The sequence below is a fragment of the Acanthochromis polyacanthus genome, chromosome 10 (assembly GCF_021347895.1).
Source record: "Acanthochromis polyacanthus isolate Apoly-LR-REF ecotype Palm Island chromosome 10, KAUST_Apoly_ChrSc, whole genome shotgun sequence".
NCBI classification, from domain to species: domain Eukaryota; kingdom Metazoa; phylum Chordata; class Actinopteri; family Pomacentridae; genus Acanthochromis; species Acanthochromis polyacanthus.
Window position 1 is genome coordinate 37,046,644 of NC_067122.1, and position 19,347 is coordinate 37,065,990.

General features: G+C 40.7%; 1 protein-coding gene across 1 annotated transcript in view; it reads right to left on the reverse strand.

Moving 5' to 3' along the window:
- il1rapl2 (interleukin 1 receptor accessory protein-like 2) overlaps positions 1–19,347 on the reverse strand; it is a 592,872-nt gene that overhangs the window by 3,461 nt on the left and 570,064 nt on the right. Inside the window, 7 exon segments of the mRNA XM_051954972.1 lie at positions 1,224–1,346; positions 6,747–6,767; positions 6,769–6,837; positions 6,840–6,866; positions 6,965–7,044; positions 7,138–7,281; positions 17,485–17,594. Of these exon segments, the coding sequence (XP_051810932.1) occupies positions 1,224–1,346; positions 6,747–6,767; positions 6,769–6,837; positions 6,840–6,866; positions 6,965–7,044; positions 7,138–7,281; positions 17,485–17,594 (574 nt within the window).

A 19,347-nucleotide genomic window follows, 5' to 3' on the forward strand; every position in this document is an offset into this window, starting at 1 on the left:
AGGACCCAGGGCATGTTAACATGGTAAGAAATGTGACGTATCTTTAGAGGTTTGACCGAAACTCTTTGCCTGGCTAACTGCATACTTTTCATTGGTTTGCTGTAAATATTTAGGTCAGATGACAAGCTTGGTAGAGGAGGTAGAGGTGTGGTGGTGGGGTGTGTTCTGACTGAGATAACTCAAACCCTCTGATCTGTCAAAGATACTTTACTTTGTTTAACTTCAACTCTGTTATGTTAATTATAATGTGAAATTAAATATCTGCTAGCACTTGAATATGTTCTCCATCCCTATGGAAAAGTATAAACAATTTTTGTGGAAGTCCACTAGTATAAAGTTGTTGTTTTTGTCACTGTCACACAGTCCGCAATACTTTTAGTGATTGACTATCTTAGCAAATGTAGTGATTACTCTAAACAGTCTGGTATGAACCTTGGTCACAGGTTTTAAAATCCTAAAATCTGGCTGCTTGTTACAACACTGTGAAACACTCCATGTGATCAAACCCATAAAGACATGTCGAATGAAAATCAGGTTTTTACCTGGTTAATTTATCCATATGGTGTTTGTCATATGCTAGAAAGAACATTATGAATGAACTAAGCAGCTAAAGCCATGGTTGAGCATTTCCACCTTGAAACTGTAGTTCATTGACAAAAACATGGACGCAGATTTTTGAGGTTTCATATGTAACAAATCTAAGGAGCCAATCCTGTCAACTTGCAGGGTAAATAACAATTTGTCTTTTTCAGCTTCTGGTTCGAACATCCATCCATCCATTATCTATACTCTGCTTAATCCTCATTAGGGTCGTGAGGTGGCTGGAGTCCATCCCAGCTGACTGAGGGTGAAGGCACATTTTAGTGGAGGCAATGAGGTAGAGTTACATTTAGGCCAAATTAGGTCAAGATCAGATTATTTACATGGACAAAACTCTAATATGTAAACATGTTGATATGCAGACAAGAGTTTTTAGAAGTTAAATCACTGAATGGAGAGGAACTTTAAAACAACCAAAGTGAAGCAATATTAGTGACTGAGTATGATGCGTAGTAGTGGGTCATATGGGTTTAACCTGATTTCATGTCCACACCTGTCTGTAATACAGTGTGTTTTTGCATGACAACGCACTGGAATTAAATCAAATGGCACCACTGGTTTCAGAAACGTATAACCTGTAAGTAATAACATCAGTTTGAAGTAATCCACTCGCTGTTACTGACCTGATGATGTCCGTGGCGATTCTCATTAGGGGGTGCCAGAGAGGCAGAGGTGGTTGTCATGGCGATAGTGGAGACGGTGGTCTGTAGGTCACCAAAGAGGCCTTGTTCACCAGAGTCCATTACCTGTTAATAGAGAAGTATTATTTTACAGTTTCCACTGTGCAGATCTGGAGAAACTTTGCGCTTGTATTTAATGTTATTTTCATGTTGGAAGTGGTGGAATGCAATGTTGTCACATTTCTTTTGACACAGCTTGTATCAGCTCACAATTTGAACAGTATGTGTGTAGAGAAAGCTAATTCTGTTAAGATATCACTAAAGCCTCAATTGCTGATTAAATCCAGTCGTTTAAATAATACCAAAATGGTGAAATCATCCTTTGATCCAAACTAGTTTTCCAAAGTTCACTTTGTTTGTTCATTTTTATGTATTCGGTTGACTCCCACTCATAGTGTCCAGTTGTCAGTGAACTGGGGCAGGTAAACAAAAGTCACTTTGACTCAGGCAGTCTGTGAAATGTCATCCTACAAGGTTGGGAAATGTGGTGGCAGTGAGGGGTCAGAACACACCTGATTGCCATGCAGTGAGTGTTGCTGAACATGATGGATGGCTTGAATTCTTCAGCATTCTTGTGCAATTTTTCAAAAAGTGTGGAAGTGTGTTTGGTGGCCCATAAATCGAAGTGGCGCTTCTCCGCCTCATTGTTTTGTATTAGGCTTTCGGAGCATGAATAACTGCACTCTATCAGATGTCAATGTCTATCCACTTAAATCCACAAGACCCTGGAAGTTTGGGTTGTGTTCTGTGTGTGCTTTGTCTTTTTTAGGGGTTGAGTAAGTCTGAAAGTCAGTGTCCTCTGGTGGCTGCGTTACTTTAAAGTTTGATACTTCAATTATCATTCATATTTAGTGTTTAATAAGCAGCATAATATGAACAGTGGTGCGGTCCACATATTCAACAAAGAGCACCTCATCTGATAAATACATATTTTATCTTGTAAGAATTAAATAACATCAGTTGTTGCGGCACTGAGGGACATTTAGATGATACCATCCTAATAACTACAGTCGTATAATTCATCCTGTATTTGTTACTTAGTGATTATTCTTCAGTACAAAGCAGCAGGAAAACATTTATTTGCTAATCAGGGCATACACCCCTGAGGTGTTAGCACATGGTAAACATGTACGCAGTTGGCTCACTGTGATTCCAATTTTAATACATTACCTGTGTTTAGCAGACATTTCAAAGGCCATCTGTCTGCACTGAATGTATGCACCTCAGGGGAGAGTACATTTCCATTATATTATGGTTTATTATGGTTTCTAGGCTCCTGGGCAGGCTCTGAATATAGTTTCTTTTTAATTTTAAACCTGGAACTGTACACAATATGTATTGTTTTTGAAATCACTCTTCCATCCATTATCTGTCCACCACTTAATCGTCATTAGGGCCATGGGGGGCTGGAGTCTATTCCAGCTGACTGTGAAGACAGGGGACACTCTGTATAGGTCACCAGTCTGTCACAGGGCTACATATGCAGACAAACAATCACACTCAGATTCACACCTACAAGCAATTTAGAATTGTCAATTAACCTCAGCATGTTTTTGGACCCTGGGAGGAAGCCGGACAACCCGGAGAAAACCCACGCATGCACAGGGAGAACATGCAAGCTCCATGCAGGGACATGAACTGGGGATCTTCTAGCTGCTACACGACAGTGTTAACCAACAAACTACTGCGCAATCCACTTTTTAAAATCAAGTTAAATTTATTTATAAAGTAAATTAAAGACAAGCAGAGTCTACCAAAGTGCTGCACATATTATCAGACAGGCAACAACAAAATTATGTGCCAAACACAGGACAAAAGAAGATATATCTAATTTCTAATCAAAATAAAATAAAATACTAAAACAGACAAAACAAGATAGTATTTGTAAGATCATTTATAAGATCATTTTCCAAAGAATAAATATTGAATAAATATAAAATGTTAGGACCATTAAGAGAAGCAAAAAGCCAATCAAAACATGGACGTCTTGAGGTTTTTCTTGAAAATAGCAATACACATTACTGGTCAAAAATTTTAGAATGCCCAATTTTTTTTTATTAAAATTGAACTAGTTCAAGTCCAATGAATAATTTGAAATGGTACAAAGGTCAGTGATGAACTGCCAGAGGTTAAAAAAAGACAGGGTTACCCAAAACTGAAAAATAATGTACATTTCAGAATTTTACAAAAAATCCTTTTTCAGTCAACAATAAATGGGTTAACAACTTAAAGCTGCTCTGCTGCAATGGAGGTTGATCTGTCCTTGAAAGTTGGTGCCAACAAATCCTACAGGTGTCCCAACTTTTCTGGATTACTTCCAACCCCCTCTGTCTGCATAAAGTAGTAGTGTTGGAACACACCGTGGCACCACATCCATAGAGCATTATTTGAAGAGTACTGTCCTGCAAAAAGTAGTGTGTTGCTATAAAAATGGCAAGGAAAAGGCAGTGAACAATAGAAGAAAGACAGATCAACATAACACTTAAAAATGGAGGTCTTTCCTTCAGACAAATCGCAGAGAAAGTCAAGGTGTCAATGAGTACAGTTTTCTTCACCATCAAAAGGCACTCAGAAACTGGAGGAAAGTCTGACACGGAGAGTTCTGGAAGACCCAAAGCTATAACACAATCAGAAGACAAGTTTCTGAGAGTCAGCAGCTTCAAGCACAGCTTGACAGTGGTCATAGTAAGAATTCTCAATTTCAACTGTGAAGAGAAGACTGAAGAGGAGTTGCAGGTTTGACAGGTAGAGCTGGGGTAAGAAAGCCACTGCTAAGACGTCAGAATAAGAAACAGAGGCTTGCCTGGGCCATGAAACATCGTCAATAGACTACTGAAGAGAGGAAGAAGGTATTATGGACTGATGAATCAAAATTTTAAATCTTTGGTTCATCAGGAATTTTGTACAGTGTTGGGTAGGAGAAAGGATGGTTCCTCAGTATGTGACATCAACTGGAGGAGGAAGCATGATGGTCTGGGGCTGTTTTGCTGGATCCAGGGTCGGTGACTTGTACAGAGTGAGAGGAACCCTGAACCAAAACGTCTACTACAGCATTCTGCAGCTCCATGCATCTGGTATGTTCCTAGTTGGTCAGGGGTTCATCCTACAGCAAGTGTTAGGCCTGCTTCAAGCAGGCTCTAGATAGGGCTTTTCCATCTCCCTTCCTTTTTCTGTCTCTACAGGTGTGTTTTGACATGGAGGCTGCGGTGACAGGTGTGTTCAACTGCAATCAGCAGCTGCAGAGCGGGAGAAGGGGGAGCTTGTCCAATCAGAAGCCAGTCTTTCTACAATAAAGTCTGACTCTACTCATCATTCCGTGTGGGACTGTGAAGAATCAAGAGTCAGTCTCTGCACTGTTCATTCTGCTTCTGAATCTTGAAAACCTCTGGTAACCTTTTGTCTCTGTTCCTCCTAGTCTGGAACCTGCCTGCTAGTGACCTCCTGCTCCCGCTGTTCCTTGGATCAAAGGATTCCTTTAGCAACCGGTTCTCCAACACAGTTGGAATTCACCTGGTCAATCTCCTCCATCCTCAGATGCCAAATCACTACGTGTCTGCCGCCGCAGCCTCCTGAACATCTGTCAGCCACCCTGAGCCTCCTGTGTCCAAATCCCCTCTCCATCTGCATGCCTGCCCTGGCCACTTGTACCTCTGCCATTCATGCTGTTCTAGACATACGCATTCCAGACTAGTGAGTGTTTGTTTGGGGAAAATCGTAGTTTTGGTGTTTGAAACCTTGCATTCTTGAGTTAGTTTAGCCTTTGGATTCTTATAGGGGGGGCTGCACAGTGGAAGTAATGGTTAGCACATTTGCCTTACAGCAAGAAGATCCCCGGTTCAAATCCCGGCCTGGTCCTGGGATCTTTCTGCATGGAGTTTGCATGTTCTCCCTGTGCATGCGTGGGTTTTCTCCGGGTACTCTGGCTTCCTCCCACAGTCCAAAAATATGCTGAGGTTAATGATAAACTCTAAATTGCCCATAGGTGTGAATGTGAGTGTGCATTGTTTGTCTGTATATGTTGCCCTGTGACAGACTGGCGACCTGTCCAGGGTGTCCCCTGCCTTCGCCTGAGTCAGCTGAGATAGGCTCCAACACCCCCGCGACCCTAGTGAGGATAAAGCGGTGTATAGAGAATGGATGGATGGATGGATGGAATCTTATGGGGGTTCAGAACTGTTGTTTAGCTTTTCAGCATGAGCTGCTTTCAGTTTTTGCCTAGCTCTCGTTTCTCCAGTGTGTTACTATTAGATCTTCGTTCTAGTATTCTGATTTGATGTAACTTTCCTACCTAGGTAATACCTATTTTGGGCTAGTATATTGTTATATTCCACTAGTCAACAAAGGGAACTCTCTTAGCGGTTTAGTTGAGTTGCATTTAATTAGCGTCCATTTCCAGCAAATATTTCCGGTCTCTTTTTGTAGTTTTCTGCATTGTTCAGTATCTGTTGATTAAATCCTTGTAGGTGGAACCTCATTGTTCTCTTTCCTCATTTCCTGCACCTGAGCCTCACAGAACCCGTAACAGCAAGATAATGACCCAACACATCAGTCCAAGGTATGCCAGAACCACCTTAGGAAAAAAGAACCAGATGGTAAGCTTGAAAACATGGAGTGTCCAGCACAGTCTCCAGACTTAAAACCCATGGAGCTGGTTTGGGATGAACTGGACAGAAGAGTGAAAGCAATCTGCAAGAGCCACACATTTATGGGAACTCTTGCAACAGAGTTGGAAAGAACTTTGTGAAGAATATTTGATTTCCATTGTGGAAAGAATGCCACGAGTGTGTCAGCTGTTATATCTGGACAAAGCCACTTTGAGTCAGAAGTTTAGAATACATGTTGGTTTCTACATTGCTTTTTTTTTTTTTTTTTAAATTCATTGTTTATTTGTTCTCTGCTTTCATTTAGAGTACATTGAGACATTAACATGCATAATCTCAAAATAAAAAAAAGAAAAATTTGGGTGTTCTTTTGACCTCAGTGTACATCAACTCATTGCAGATTTATTCACTGTGGTATTGCTTGTGGTAAAAAGTGTAAAACAGGGTCACAAAACAGGCTGTTGGGGGAGTGACAGTGAGCAACGTCTGTACAGTAAAGGCAAACACTTTTATTAGTACTCTTGTGGAAAAAAAACAGAAACTGATTCATTTTCCTCTTCTTTTCAACAATTTCACGAACAAAATGCCAATTAGGCTGAAAAATAAACCCAAAAACAAGTAAAAAAGGAATATTATTGTTAAATCTTATAATTAAATGCTGGTGATTTCCCTTGATGATGGCTTAACTATTTCTGTGGCTTCTTCTGTTGAAGAAAAACTCTGGTGTAAGGTTTACGGATAAAAAATCCAGTGCTGTGTGTTCATTATGGTGAAAATTATAACACAAAATATTAAATAATGTATGTAAGCTACAGACAGGTAAAACGTATGATGACAATAAAACCTTTATTTATGAGCCACATACCTGGCGTCTGGACAGCGTCTCTGCTGCGTTTAGCAGGCATCTCATAGACCACCTGTTTCCAAAACTTAGAGGACAGCTCGTTGCTCTTAGGTACCCCCTCCACTTGATTATGGATAAAACCTGTAAAGAAAGAAGATGATTTCTTTGTACTTTCTACAGCTTTAGACACGTTTAATTCACCTTCTTCCCTCCATTCATTCATCCTTTTTTCTCTATACCTTGATCGTATGTTTAAGTGCTTCCACCTCTTGGTAGTTGATGACGTTCTTCAGGTCTGCACACTCTATCATGATCACCTGGACACAGAAATGCACAGGTTACAGACATTTACAAGTAGAGAACTCCTTTTCTCTCCTTGTTTCCAGTCCTGTTGCCTTCCCAGTTTACCTATTGATCTCTCGGGTAACTAGCATGGAGTGGAGGCGTGTCTCTATCTGGAAGATGCTCCAACCTCTTTTGGCGACAAACTCTGGAGTCAGAACGATGATCAAACGTCTGCTCTGCTCCACACTGCGAGCCAAGTCCTCAATGTAGGCTGAGAGAGACACATATGGAGAGAAGAGCACAAATCTGTCAGAATAATGTGAAGAACTAACTGTGGTTTGTCATATGTTTTTATACTTGTTTAAGAACAAGACCCTATTACTGTCAACAATGCTCTTTTTCATTTTTTTTCGGATTGAAAACACACAGACTGCAATAATTTATGTATCTTTGACTTTTGTTCTTTTTCCTTACAGTCATGGCTATAAAGGCTTACTGTGGTGAGACGCAACAGAACTAACACAAAAAGAAAGTAATAAGGTTACTTTTTTCTCGTAACACTGCTGCTTGAAAGAACACTGTTAAACACACATCTAAAATGAACTGACAAGTAAAGATTGTTTCAGAAAAAACATGGAATCTACCAAAATTTCTAAAGCTCATTGATTAACAAAAAGGCATCAGAATACTGAAACTATTTTTTACAGCATCTGCTGAGCCCAAACAGTCCTGCACAGCCTCCTTTAGGATATCCAATCATGTCACATTTTGTCACTTTGTCATGGTCTCTTCACATCACATTTTACCACACTGAAAAGATGGATGTTGCCATCCGGGTCCAGAAAGCCAATGTAAAAGTGCCTTAAAGCTCCTTTGTAATTTTGTAATGATCCCATTTAGAGAAAACACACAATAAAGGAAGCAAGGTTTTAGGGTGCGGTTACCTTTTGATTGACAAAGTCTGTAGTTTCTATGGATTCTCCAGTCAGATCCACTGCTGTGCTTGTTACATTTAGTTTCAACAGACCAAGATGGTGAAGCCCAAATGCCAACGAAAGACTTTACAACAATCCATCTCATATATGCAGTCTATGAGTTTGAATACAGTTGGTGCCCTTTAGTCATTTTTTTATCATGCAGGTTAGACCAATACACCTAGAGTCTGAATGTTAAAAAATAGAAACCACAAGACTGTTGACACATGTCTGCTGGTGTTGTCACTGTTGGTATTTTGTGTTCAGAAATGAGAATTTTGCCTAGACACATGTGGTTAATGTTGTGAAAGGGTGTATTTCAACTCAATTGTGATCTTCCCTAAACTTAACCACACAGTGAATGAAAATGAGGCTTAACCCTTCAAAAGGAACTCATTGAAATACTTAAAATTCAAAATTTCAACCCTGGAGTGTTATTCGAGGACATAAGACTTTTAAAATTTGTGACATTTTTAAAAAAATTAATATTTTCATGTTGAAATTCAAGGTCAATGAAGTTACCATATAGGGTTCCTTGTCCGGTAGTGGTTAAAAAAAGACAAAACAAACAAAAGCAATAAAAGAAATGTGTATATCATCACTTAGCATCACTTAGCATAACTACTAGTTTCGGCAACTAACCATGGTTAGTTCTGACATTTCAATGGCCAATATGGAAGAGGACTGAGCTGCAAGTCTGTCTTTTTCCAACTTGAGAAAAAAGAGAAAGTTTGATACATTACAGGCCTCTGCTGATTGGTCAAATGCCACATTGCAGTGTGCTGTAGAGTAGAGTAATCTTCGCTGATTGGCTGGATGAAAACCACATGCTTCTCAACTTCATTGAGAGACGGGAGCCACGCTATATTTTATGTGTGCAGACGTTACCAATATGATCAATCGCCTGATGAAGGGTTAAAGTCCATCCATCTATTATCTATACACCGCTTAATCCTCATGGAGAGGTTGGACTCTATCCCAGCTGACTGAGGGTGAAGGCAGGGAACACCTGGACAGGACACCAGTCTGTCACAGGGCTACATATACAGACAAACAATCACACTCACATTCACACCAATGGACAATTTAGAATCACCAGTTAACCTCAGCATGTTTTGGACTGTGGGAGGAAGCTGGAGATACATGCACATGGAGAATGTACAAACTCCATGCATAGCCTGGGCCTGAACTGGGGATCTTCTAGCTGCAAGGCAACAGTGCTAACCACTGAGGACTGTGCAGCCCAGGCTTAAAGTCAATTAAATGAAACTAAGTCAAAACAATAGTCTGCCACACAAAGCATACCTCTGTCTCTTGAGTGAAAGTCCTGTGATTTGCACCACCTCCAACCATCTTTTCAGATACTTTTATAACAGAAAAATTAAACATCTGTTGACACTGAATGTTGACGTTGATGGCAATGAAGCAAAATAGGGTCTCATGCATATCTCTGAGACACCAGAAGCTTTGACAAATGGCAGAATTTGATGCCCTGGAATGAGAACGGGTTGTTTACTACCCCTTTCAAGATTGGTTTGCTGCTTCTTCCTGCTTCTATTCTTAATGGTAAGCTATGCTAACCACCTCCTGACTCTAGCTTACATAGGGGCTCACATGCAGAGACTGGAATCAATCCCATTATCAAATAATGTCTTTTCCAAACCAATCCTCGAATACTTCTGCACTTGATTCTCAAAATGCCAGCAAAGTTTTCCTTATGCTTGGATTACCTGAAAAGCTACAACAGCTTCAAAAAGAAGAGGCAATTTACCAGTGCAGCATCTGAGGTTAATCAATTAATATAGTACCTGCCTTCCTCATTCTAGCAGCATCCCTCAAGTCATTTTGTCCACGAATGTCTGCGGTGACTGACAGGAGTGTACGGCAGAGTGACAGAAATGCTTGTGTAAGATTTTTGGCTCTGACGCGACACAATGAAGTCAGCTCTTATACAGGGATCAAAGCTGTGCTGACACGACACCATCAGCTCTTACTTAGAACTTAGGGAGGAAAATGTAAACTTGAGGAGGTGATGAGATGTGAAAAGTGAGTAAATCCGAGGTGGAATTACTGTATGTATCATTAATATGACCTTCATGCCAAGCCAAGAGACAACAATCGCTCCAAAGTGAATCATTTCTAGTCATTTGCTTGCCATATTCTTAGTTTATTTCAGCAACACTGAAATAGCTCATTATTTCTGTAATTTGTAGTTACTGAAAATGCCTGAAAACTGTGAACAACAGATTTGCCTCCTCCGTGCGTCTCTCTGCTTCCCCGTCTCTTCACTTGCTAACTAAATTAATGACAGAGTCTCTCCAACAACACATTGCAATTTCACGCTCAATTTGAGAGGCACAAATAGTACAGAACATCCGCAAATTCACTCTCTTTCTTTCTCTTCTCCGGTTTCCATCATTCTTTTTTATCTTTCTACTCTCTCCACACCTCCCCTCTGCCGCCCTCTTGCCCTACGCCTCCTCTTCCCGCTCCCCATTTGTGAGGATTATGTAAATCAATTAATAAAATAACACAAACCAATGACCCCGTCCCCACCTCTTTCTCTCGTCGTTATTTATTTCCTGCTCTCTTGTTCATTTCCGAGGGCTAAGTGGAGTGGATAATTGAATGGTGTATTTTAGGTCGCGCCGCCGTGCTGCTCTGTCGCTGGCTTTGGTAAGCAGTGAAAAGACAGCAGTTTCTTTTATTTGGGGCGTTTTCCACACTGTGCAACCTGTGGACCAAACGCTGCTCAGACAAAGTTACGTGCTGCGATGTACTCGGTGGACATTTGTTTTTAGGATGTTTTCAGTATGACTTTTTCATCTGTTGTATTGCTAACAGGCGTAATTGTAGCTAAGGGCAGACTGCATAGAACACGGCTATTCACTTTGAATCACATTTAAATAAAATGATTCATGGATTTTAGGAGAAAATGTTAAATAATACAGAGAAAACACATTTGTTTGGTCCTTTCCACATTATAAAGTTATTTCAGTCACTGTGCTAATTTTGTGTGTGAGTGTGTGTGTGTGTGTGTGTGTTTGTTTTTGGTTTTTTTAGGTTTTTAGGACAAGGAGAATTGTGAGTTTGGTAAGAATATGCTAATACACAGGAGATAATGGCTCAATATTTTATTTTGTGCATTAGTCTGATACTTCACCTGAATTGACCAATGCACTCACAGACTACTGAATCAGTTTTACTGTGTTTTTAAACACCTGGTGTTACACATTCAGGCCCCTGAAAAACACAGTCACCGTACCAAATTTATAAGAGAGCAGCTAACCCGTAACTAGTGCCATAGCAACAGTATATAAATAGTGGATTTGTAATATCTGGAAAGATTAAACATGTCCCGGTAGTGTCTGACTTTAACTGCTCTGTCCACAGTTTGATTTCCTACCAGAGTGACTCTCTCTCTCTTTAGAGATAATTTAAAAATCATTATCCACCATATTCTGGGTGCTGACTAGAGCTGCAACCAAGACGAAATACAAGAAAATCAATCAAAATAGTCGTTTTGCAATCATTCTGACAGAAAATGGAAATTGGAAATTTATTGCAAGTCTAGCGTTCAGGGTCATTTTTGCTTCTTTTTATTTTTCAACTGAAAGAAGAACTTTGTGATTTCTGTTCAGCTTGCACTAAAACAAATATGTTCTCTTACATCTGAATAATTGCCTTGTAGGCTGGAGTGTCCCTGTAGCACCACAATGCCTCATTCATAATGGTATGTTGTCTACATATATATATATATATATATATATATATATTTATATATATAATTCCCTTTTTTTTAACTTCTTCACATCAGTCAGTTTGTCCTCTTGGTCAGCAGTAACAGCTAGCTAAATATCTAGCTTCCACGCCTGAAAAAAAGCTAACATTAGCATGGATTAGCAACCCTGTTACTGTGATTAGGGTAGGGTTAGCAAACAGCACATAAAACATGGAATAAAAATGCTACCATTAATGTGTAAGCTGAGCCAATCAAGCCTTTGATACTTTATTACCTATTATTGATGAATGTGTGCAAGAAATGATAAAAATTAGAAAAGAGAAGGTATATTTTTCAAAACATTTTTGAAGCCCAAATGTCCTCCAATTCTGGAATGAATGACAAGTATGGCGAAACTATAAGTTTATTTGTTTGGAAAAATTGCAGTTCTAGGGCTTAATGTGTGGAGTTGTCTTACATGGCATCTGAGGCCTTGTCAACATGCATGCAAAGACTTTCAGACACTCAGTTTGCAGCATTGATGGGAGAAATGACGCAGATGTCCACGTTCAGTCACTCTGTGTCCTCCTCTGATTCGTCATTTACCAGTCACGATGAAGCAACCAACTCTCTACTTCCTGTTTCCTCTGAATATGACGTGTACGCAAACAGTCATATGATGTGGATTTCCAAAGAGATTAGTAAGGAGGAAGATTATTTCTGAAATTACTGTGAAGTGATTGTTTTCATTTGAAAATGACAAAGCTTTGGGGTGGATGTATCCTGAATAGCAACCAAATCAGTTTTCAGAAGCATTTGCATGTCTAGGGTCTCTTGAAGTAGCTGTAGACACATGTTCTTGTGAGAAACATGTTAGCAGACACTATTTTTCCACATCCAGCAGACATGGAGCGACATTAGCATTCACCTGCAGCCATCAGTCATCACCAGGTGTATCTAAGTCCAATATTTACTCTCCTCTAAGCTCAGTTTAGTTTTCACTGACTACTGAATGAAATATCTTAGAGTGGAGCAGAACTGCAGAGTCAGGACCTTTCCTGTGAAGGGCTCCTTTCACATACAAGTAGTCATATAATCGGTTGTTGGTATAAAATTACTGATTATTGTAGCTTTATTTGGCTCTCCTATTGATGCAAGTGTGCATGCTGTACATGCCGAATGTAGATATGTGTTTGGAGCATTTTAATTGTGAGTATTGTGAGTGCCCATCGCAGACAGCTGTAAAAAAACAAATTAACTTCCCTACTTTCCCATCCACATGCTTCATTCATGTCCCTGCAGCTAGCAAGGTCAAAGATGAGAAGAAAAGTGATAGATGAGGGTGTGTGCATGTGTCCATCTGTATATTACCTTACAATATCACTGCCTTTTCCCGTCAAACAATTCTCAATGCTTGTAGTCACTCTCCTGCATACTGACTTTATTTTTTATAGTGTTAAGTGTATCTTATGAGAGTGTGTGTGTTTGATTGAAAGCTCACTCTTCTAAAACAACTAGAGGAGGGTTTCTTAGACATGCATCTTTTACCCGATTTACTGTAAGAAAACCATTGCAAAACCACATGTATGTAATTGTAGAGCGCAAACAATTCATCTTTTCTAAATAGTGGCCTGTTGCCTCCACTGTTTACAATAAAATGGTGAATTCCCATTAAAGCCTTTGCGTGCGTCTCTTCTGTGATTTTGCCAAGTCAAAGTTCACAAAGTGAGCTTTGTGGGTGCTGTTGGTCATTATTGAATACTGCTTGAAGTGAGAGATGGATGAAAAATTTTATCCTGCTCCTGTTTTTTGAATTTCCAGAACTGCACAAGAACAAACTGGCTCCATATTGAGGATAGACAATAAGACCATAGGCGTCAGTTTAGGGGGGGACGGTGGGGACGTGTCCCCCCCACTTTTTGTCAGGGGTCATTTTGTCTCCAACACATTCAAATTCTTCACATGTAAGCCGTTGTAAACCCAGTTATTTTCAGTAGTATAGAAAATTCCGACGCTCCTGAATGCACCATCCGCACTCCACCGAGAGTTGCACAGACACGCAGCACACCTTCGTGAGGTTAAAAAAAAAAACAAAAAAAAAAAACGCGCAGATGCTAAATTTGCGCCTGTGCCAAGTGGAAGCTCCGACCAGAGGCGTGCAGGGGCAAAATTTCGGCCCGGGAGAATTAGTACTATAGCGGCCCACAGACCCCTCTACCTGCATGTACCGATAGTTCAATAGCTTGAGCCTCTGCCTTTGGTGCGGTGGTTGTGAGTTGGAGCCCAGCTTGTGGCATTTTGCCGCCGTTCTTCGACATTTTCTCAAAGTGCTGTGGTCTCCATCCCCCCCACTTTTAAAAACAAACTGACACCCTTGAATAAGACTAAGAATACCTGCATGCAGATGCTGAAAAGAAGCTGGCCCTGTAGCTAAGGTAAGATTTGGAGTGGAACACAGTGTGCAGGAAAACATAAAGCATACAGTGCAAGACCCTTGATTTTCTGTTTTAATGTGAATATGTTTCAATTACAGCTACCGCTCTCATAAAGATGCATTTGAAGCTAATGATGGTTCATGTTTTTCAACTCATTGCTACAGTTTGCTGTGTTGCCATGGTAGTCATTATTATTTTTCTCCTTCATTCAACTAATACTAATGTATGGGTGCTTCTCGGGCAGTGTTTAAGCTTAAAATAGAGGTAATATGACCATAGACTGCACATGAAAGAGGAATACATTGGTTGGTGTACTTCTTTCTTGAAGTCTTGAGTTTGGAATTCAACATCTTGGTCTTTTCAAACTGAACAAGAGTCTTGGATCTGACTCAGAACTTCCATCCATCCATCCATCCTCTATACACCGCTTTATCCTCATTAGGGTCGCGGGGGGTGCTGGAGCCTATCCCAGCTGACTCAGGGGACACCCTGGACAGGTCACCAGTCTGTCACAGGGCTACATATACAGACAGACAAGCACACTCACATTCACACCTACGGGCAATTTAGAATAATCAATTAACCTCAGCATATTTTTGGACTGTGGGAGGAAGCCGGAGTACCCGGAGAAAACCCACGCATACACAGGGAGAACATGCAAACTCCATGCAGAAAGATCCCAGGCCCAACCCGGGATTCGAACCGGGATCTTCTTGCTGCAAGGCGAAAGTGCTAACCACTACGCCGCTGTGCAGCCCTGACTCAGAACTTGATGACGGTAAATAGTAAAAAAAGCCTACAAAATATGCTGCTTCGTTGTCTTTCTTCCTCTGTGTGAGACCATAATTTACTAAAGTAACACCATGATGTACTGAAGGAGACATGAAACTCACAATTGAGACCATAAATTTATTTACTGAGGTAACAAATCAATTGAGAAGTAGGGTCACTTTTGTCATAGATTTCTATACAATTGGACTTTTTTCGCAACCAAAGGAGTCACCCTCTGCTGGTCATAACAAAGAATGCTTGTTTCAGTCACTTAAGCATCATCTTTACTCTTCAGACCTGGTTGCTACATCCATCATTTATGTAGAACATGTGCTTAAGACAAGAGTGCAATTGAACTGCATTTAAGATTTTAGAGGATGTGAACATTTAGATGACCAGATTTTGAAGAAAATATAGGTCGAAATGCCTGCTTTAATTGTGAGTTGTTTCAACTTTCAAAAGATTTCCTGTTCATTTCCTGCCTTTAATCACTTTAATATTACATGAACTTGATAAATGGAGATCTTACCAAGGTGGCCCTCAGGTCTAACTTAGTGAGACAGAAGGAGTGTGTTTTAATAACAGACACTAAGAGAGTGTTGGATGTGTTTTAGGGGAGATTGAGGGAAGCAAGAGGAGAAAGAAAGGAGTTCTGAATCAGCTGGGGGAGGAAGGGAGGCTGGGAATGGAAAGAGTTATTGGAGGTGAGAAAATGGGTGAGGAGAAGATGTGTTTTAAATAGAGGGTTTTAGCAAGTCACTGCATTTGACAGAGACCTCTGATGCTCTGTGCTGGTAGACATCAGAGTGATGGAAACGCTGAAAACACAGATGAGAAGGACACATCCAGAGATCACACTCTTCATTTGGTGAATTTCTTCAGGAACATTTAACATTTTTCGTCTCATGACTGTTTCTGTAATATCATCCATCATACCAAAAAAAAATCTTGTATTCAGGTTTCACTGCTTTCTTCTGATGCTAAAAGGAAAATATAAATATTGAGAGGGGTACGAGTTCATTTCCCACAAGGATCAACCACGCTGAAAGTGTGTGTGTCAAACTTGTTTGCATGAAAGCTCTTGGATAAAAGATACAGTACTTTTTTTCATGGTGTATTACTAGCAGAGCAACGTGAAAGTACTACACATTGCTTCATCTCTGCTTGTCATGGTTGGACTGGTGCGATTCAGCTCCTCTGTGTTTGAGATGGATTACTGTAGGTCAAAGCTGAGTCAAAGCAGCACGTACTGTACAGAGGAGGAATAACAATGTTCTGAGGCCTGCCTGGTCGGGTTTCTGACACCAGTACTCCATTCTTGTAGATGGAATCAGGATTAGAAAAGTCTAAGTTTATGCCATATTGGCTTAACTTCTGTGACCGAAAGCTACATAAATATGACATGACTAATCAGACAAGTTTTGCTAACTAGTATCATAAACATTAATTATCTTAGTCCGAGTAACTTAGCAGACTTAGAAGCTGATGTTTTTGCAGCCCCATTACTCTCCATTGATCTGTTCCCCTGCCTACAAAGAGCTGACTCATTCCTGCATGGCTTCCCTCACAGGAGTTTCCTTGGTTGCTGCAGTTGTTATTGCCACCGAAGAAGTTGAACATTCACAAAGTCTGATGGCAAAGAGCCGTGGACGTCCACAAGAGCAGCAGCTGCCGTCAATCCCCACTGTTTACATTGAAAACAATGCAGAGTGCAAATGCTGACAGTCTGAAAGCACCCTAAATTATTAACATTAGCAAAATGAAGGGGGCAGATGCACAGATAGATGGTGTGTGTGTTGACATCTGTACGGCTGCCAGAGTTTCCCACTTTCAGTATGTATCAGCAATACAATTGTGTCAGGGTGCATCTGTGTGCGTGACAGGTGAGAGCGCTGACAGATAGAGCAATAACAGTCATATTTTCCCCTCCAGTTGGACAGAGTGACACATCACCTCAGAAATGATGATATACAGTGTGTGTGTGTGTGTGTGTGTGTGTGTGTGTGTGTCTGTGTGTGTGTGTGTGTGTGTGTGTGTGTGTGTGTGTGTGTGTGTGTGTGTGTGTGTGTGTGTGTGTGTGTCTGTGTGTGTGTGTGTGTCTGTGTGTGTGTGTGTGTGTGTGTGTGTCTGTGTGTCTGTGTCTGTGTGTGTCTGTGTGTCTGTGTGTGTGTGTGTGTGCACGCACTATAACCACTCTATACGTGCTGTACAGTATGTGTCGTATCTGTAGGCGTAAAAGTGAGATCTTGACATGAGCGAGGCAGAGAAAGAAGCAGATTGTGTGGGTTAGTTTTTTTCAGAGTGACATTGTGATACTCTGTCCCACTGTGTGTGTGTTTTGAGTGTTTGTGTGGTGTCCACTGGAGAGTTAACACAAACACATGTGTGTGAGTGTGACTGTAAGTGTGATATGATGAAGATCCGCATACATTCTTATTTATTCTGGCAGAGTGATGAATTCTGGGTATTGGGATTACAGTGACCCAGAGAGAGAAGCTGTGTGTGTGTGTGTGTGTGTGTGTGTGTGTGTGTGTGTGTGTGTGTGTGTGTGTGTGTGTATTGATGCTACTTACTGCTGCTGGGTATTAAATCTCTGTCTGGTATAAACAGCTTGTATCCATAGTGTTTCTCCAAAACATCCGGCAAGATCTCCAAAGCAAACGTTTCCTCATCGCTGCTGGTCCTGCTGGGAGAATGACAAACAAATATAGCTTCAAATGGAAAATCTGATGGAAAAACTGCTAAATCATCTCTCGTTGGTGGTTGAAAATGAGCTTATTGGGTTAATTACAGCCTTCTGGGGTGATGTTTTTATGAAATGTGATCATGTTTTACTTGAAATTGTCCCACAAAAATGCACCGACAAGCCACAAGATTAAAACCACCTAATATTGTGTAGTTCTCCTTTGTGCTGCGAAAACTGGCTCTGACCTGCAAAGACATGAGCCTATCTACCAACTACAGACCACTGAGGGGTTCCTGTGGTACCAATACATCCATTCATCCATTATCTATCCACCTCTTAATTTTCATTAGGGTCATGGAGAGGCTGGAGTCCATCCCAGCTGACTGAGGATGAAGACAGGGAACACACTAGACAGGCCACCAGTCTATCACAGGACTACATATACAGACACACAATCACACTCACACTCACACCTACGGACAATTTAGAGTCATCAATTAACATCAGTATGTTTTTGGACCGTTGGAGGAAGCCGGAGTACACAGAGAAAACCCACACAAGCGCAGGGAGAACATGCAAACTCCATGCAGAAAGATCCTAGGAAGGCAGGGATGCGAACCACTGATCTTCCAGCTGCAAGGCAACAGTGCTAACCACCAACCCACAGTGCAGCCCAGTGTCAATACAATGAAATTCATTTCCATTTTATTTATAGGTCCAATTCACAACATGTCATCTCATAGCATTTCACATGGGAAGGTGTACAACTTACATATTTTACAAAGGAAAAGGCAACAAATCCTAAGAATCTCTGGATTCCCTTTAAGCAAGTACTTGGTTTCCCTTTACCAAGATGCTAGCAGCAGTGCCTTCAAGTCCTGAAAGTTGTGGATTCAACTTGTTTTTTCAGCACATCCCATCTCTATCAGACTGAGAACTATGCAACTTTGTCATATTCTCCAAACCATGCTTCAACAATGTTTGCAGCATGGCAGGAAGCATCAACCTACTGACATAGGCCACTGTCATCAAGGAACACCACTGTCATACAAGGTCTGCAGGAATATTTAGGTTGGTGATTTGTGTCAAAGTAACATCCCCATGAAGGCAGGACTCAAGATTTCCCAACAGAACATTGTCTGGAGCATCACACTGCCTCTGCCAACTTTCCTTCTTCCAATAGTGCATTGTGCTGCCATGTCTTTCCAGGTAAACATGCACCCGGCCTTTTACATCATGTAAAAAAACAATGGAATTTATCAGACCGGTCCACCTTCTTCCATTGCTCTATGGTCCACTTTTTACATTCATGTATCCATTCTAAGTCTGCAGATAAAAAAAGACTCATATGCAGCCAGCTGTGGTGCACAATCCTCGGTAGAATTAGGGCTTTCAGCTCTCGTTCCTTAGACCTATACGTTTCTTCCCTGCTCCCAACACATCACACATTTACTTTAAAAACTAACAATTATGGCTGCCTAATATATCTGAACCCTTGACAGGAGCGAGACAAGCAGTATTACTGGTTTTAGTGTTGTGGTTGATCAGTGTTGAGTTTTACTGTGAAGAACTGCAATAGGAAATTAGTTGTATAGTTCTCTTAGCTTACCTTAATTTGGTTTTAAATGACATTCTGGTAAATATGTTTTTTCTTCTGTTTTCAAGAGTGGCATGAAAAGAACAATACCAATTTTGTGTGGAACTGGAACCAGGTTGTGGTTCAAAAGTACACCTGTCAGTGCCTCTAAAG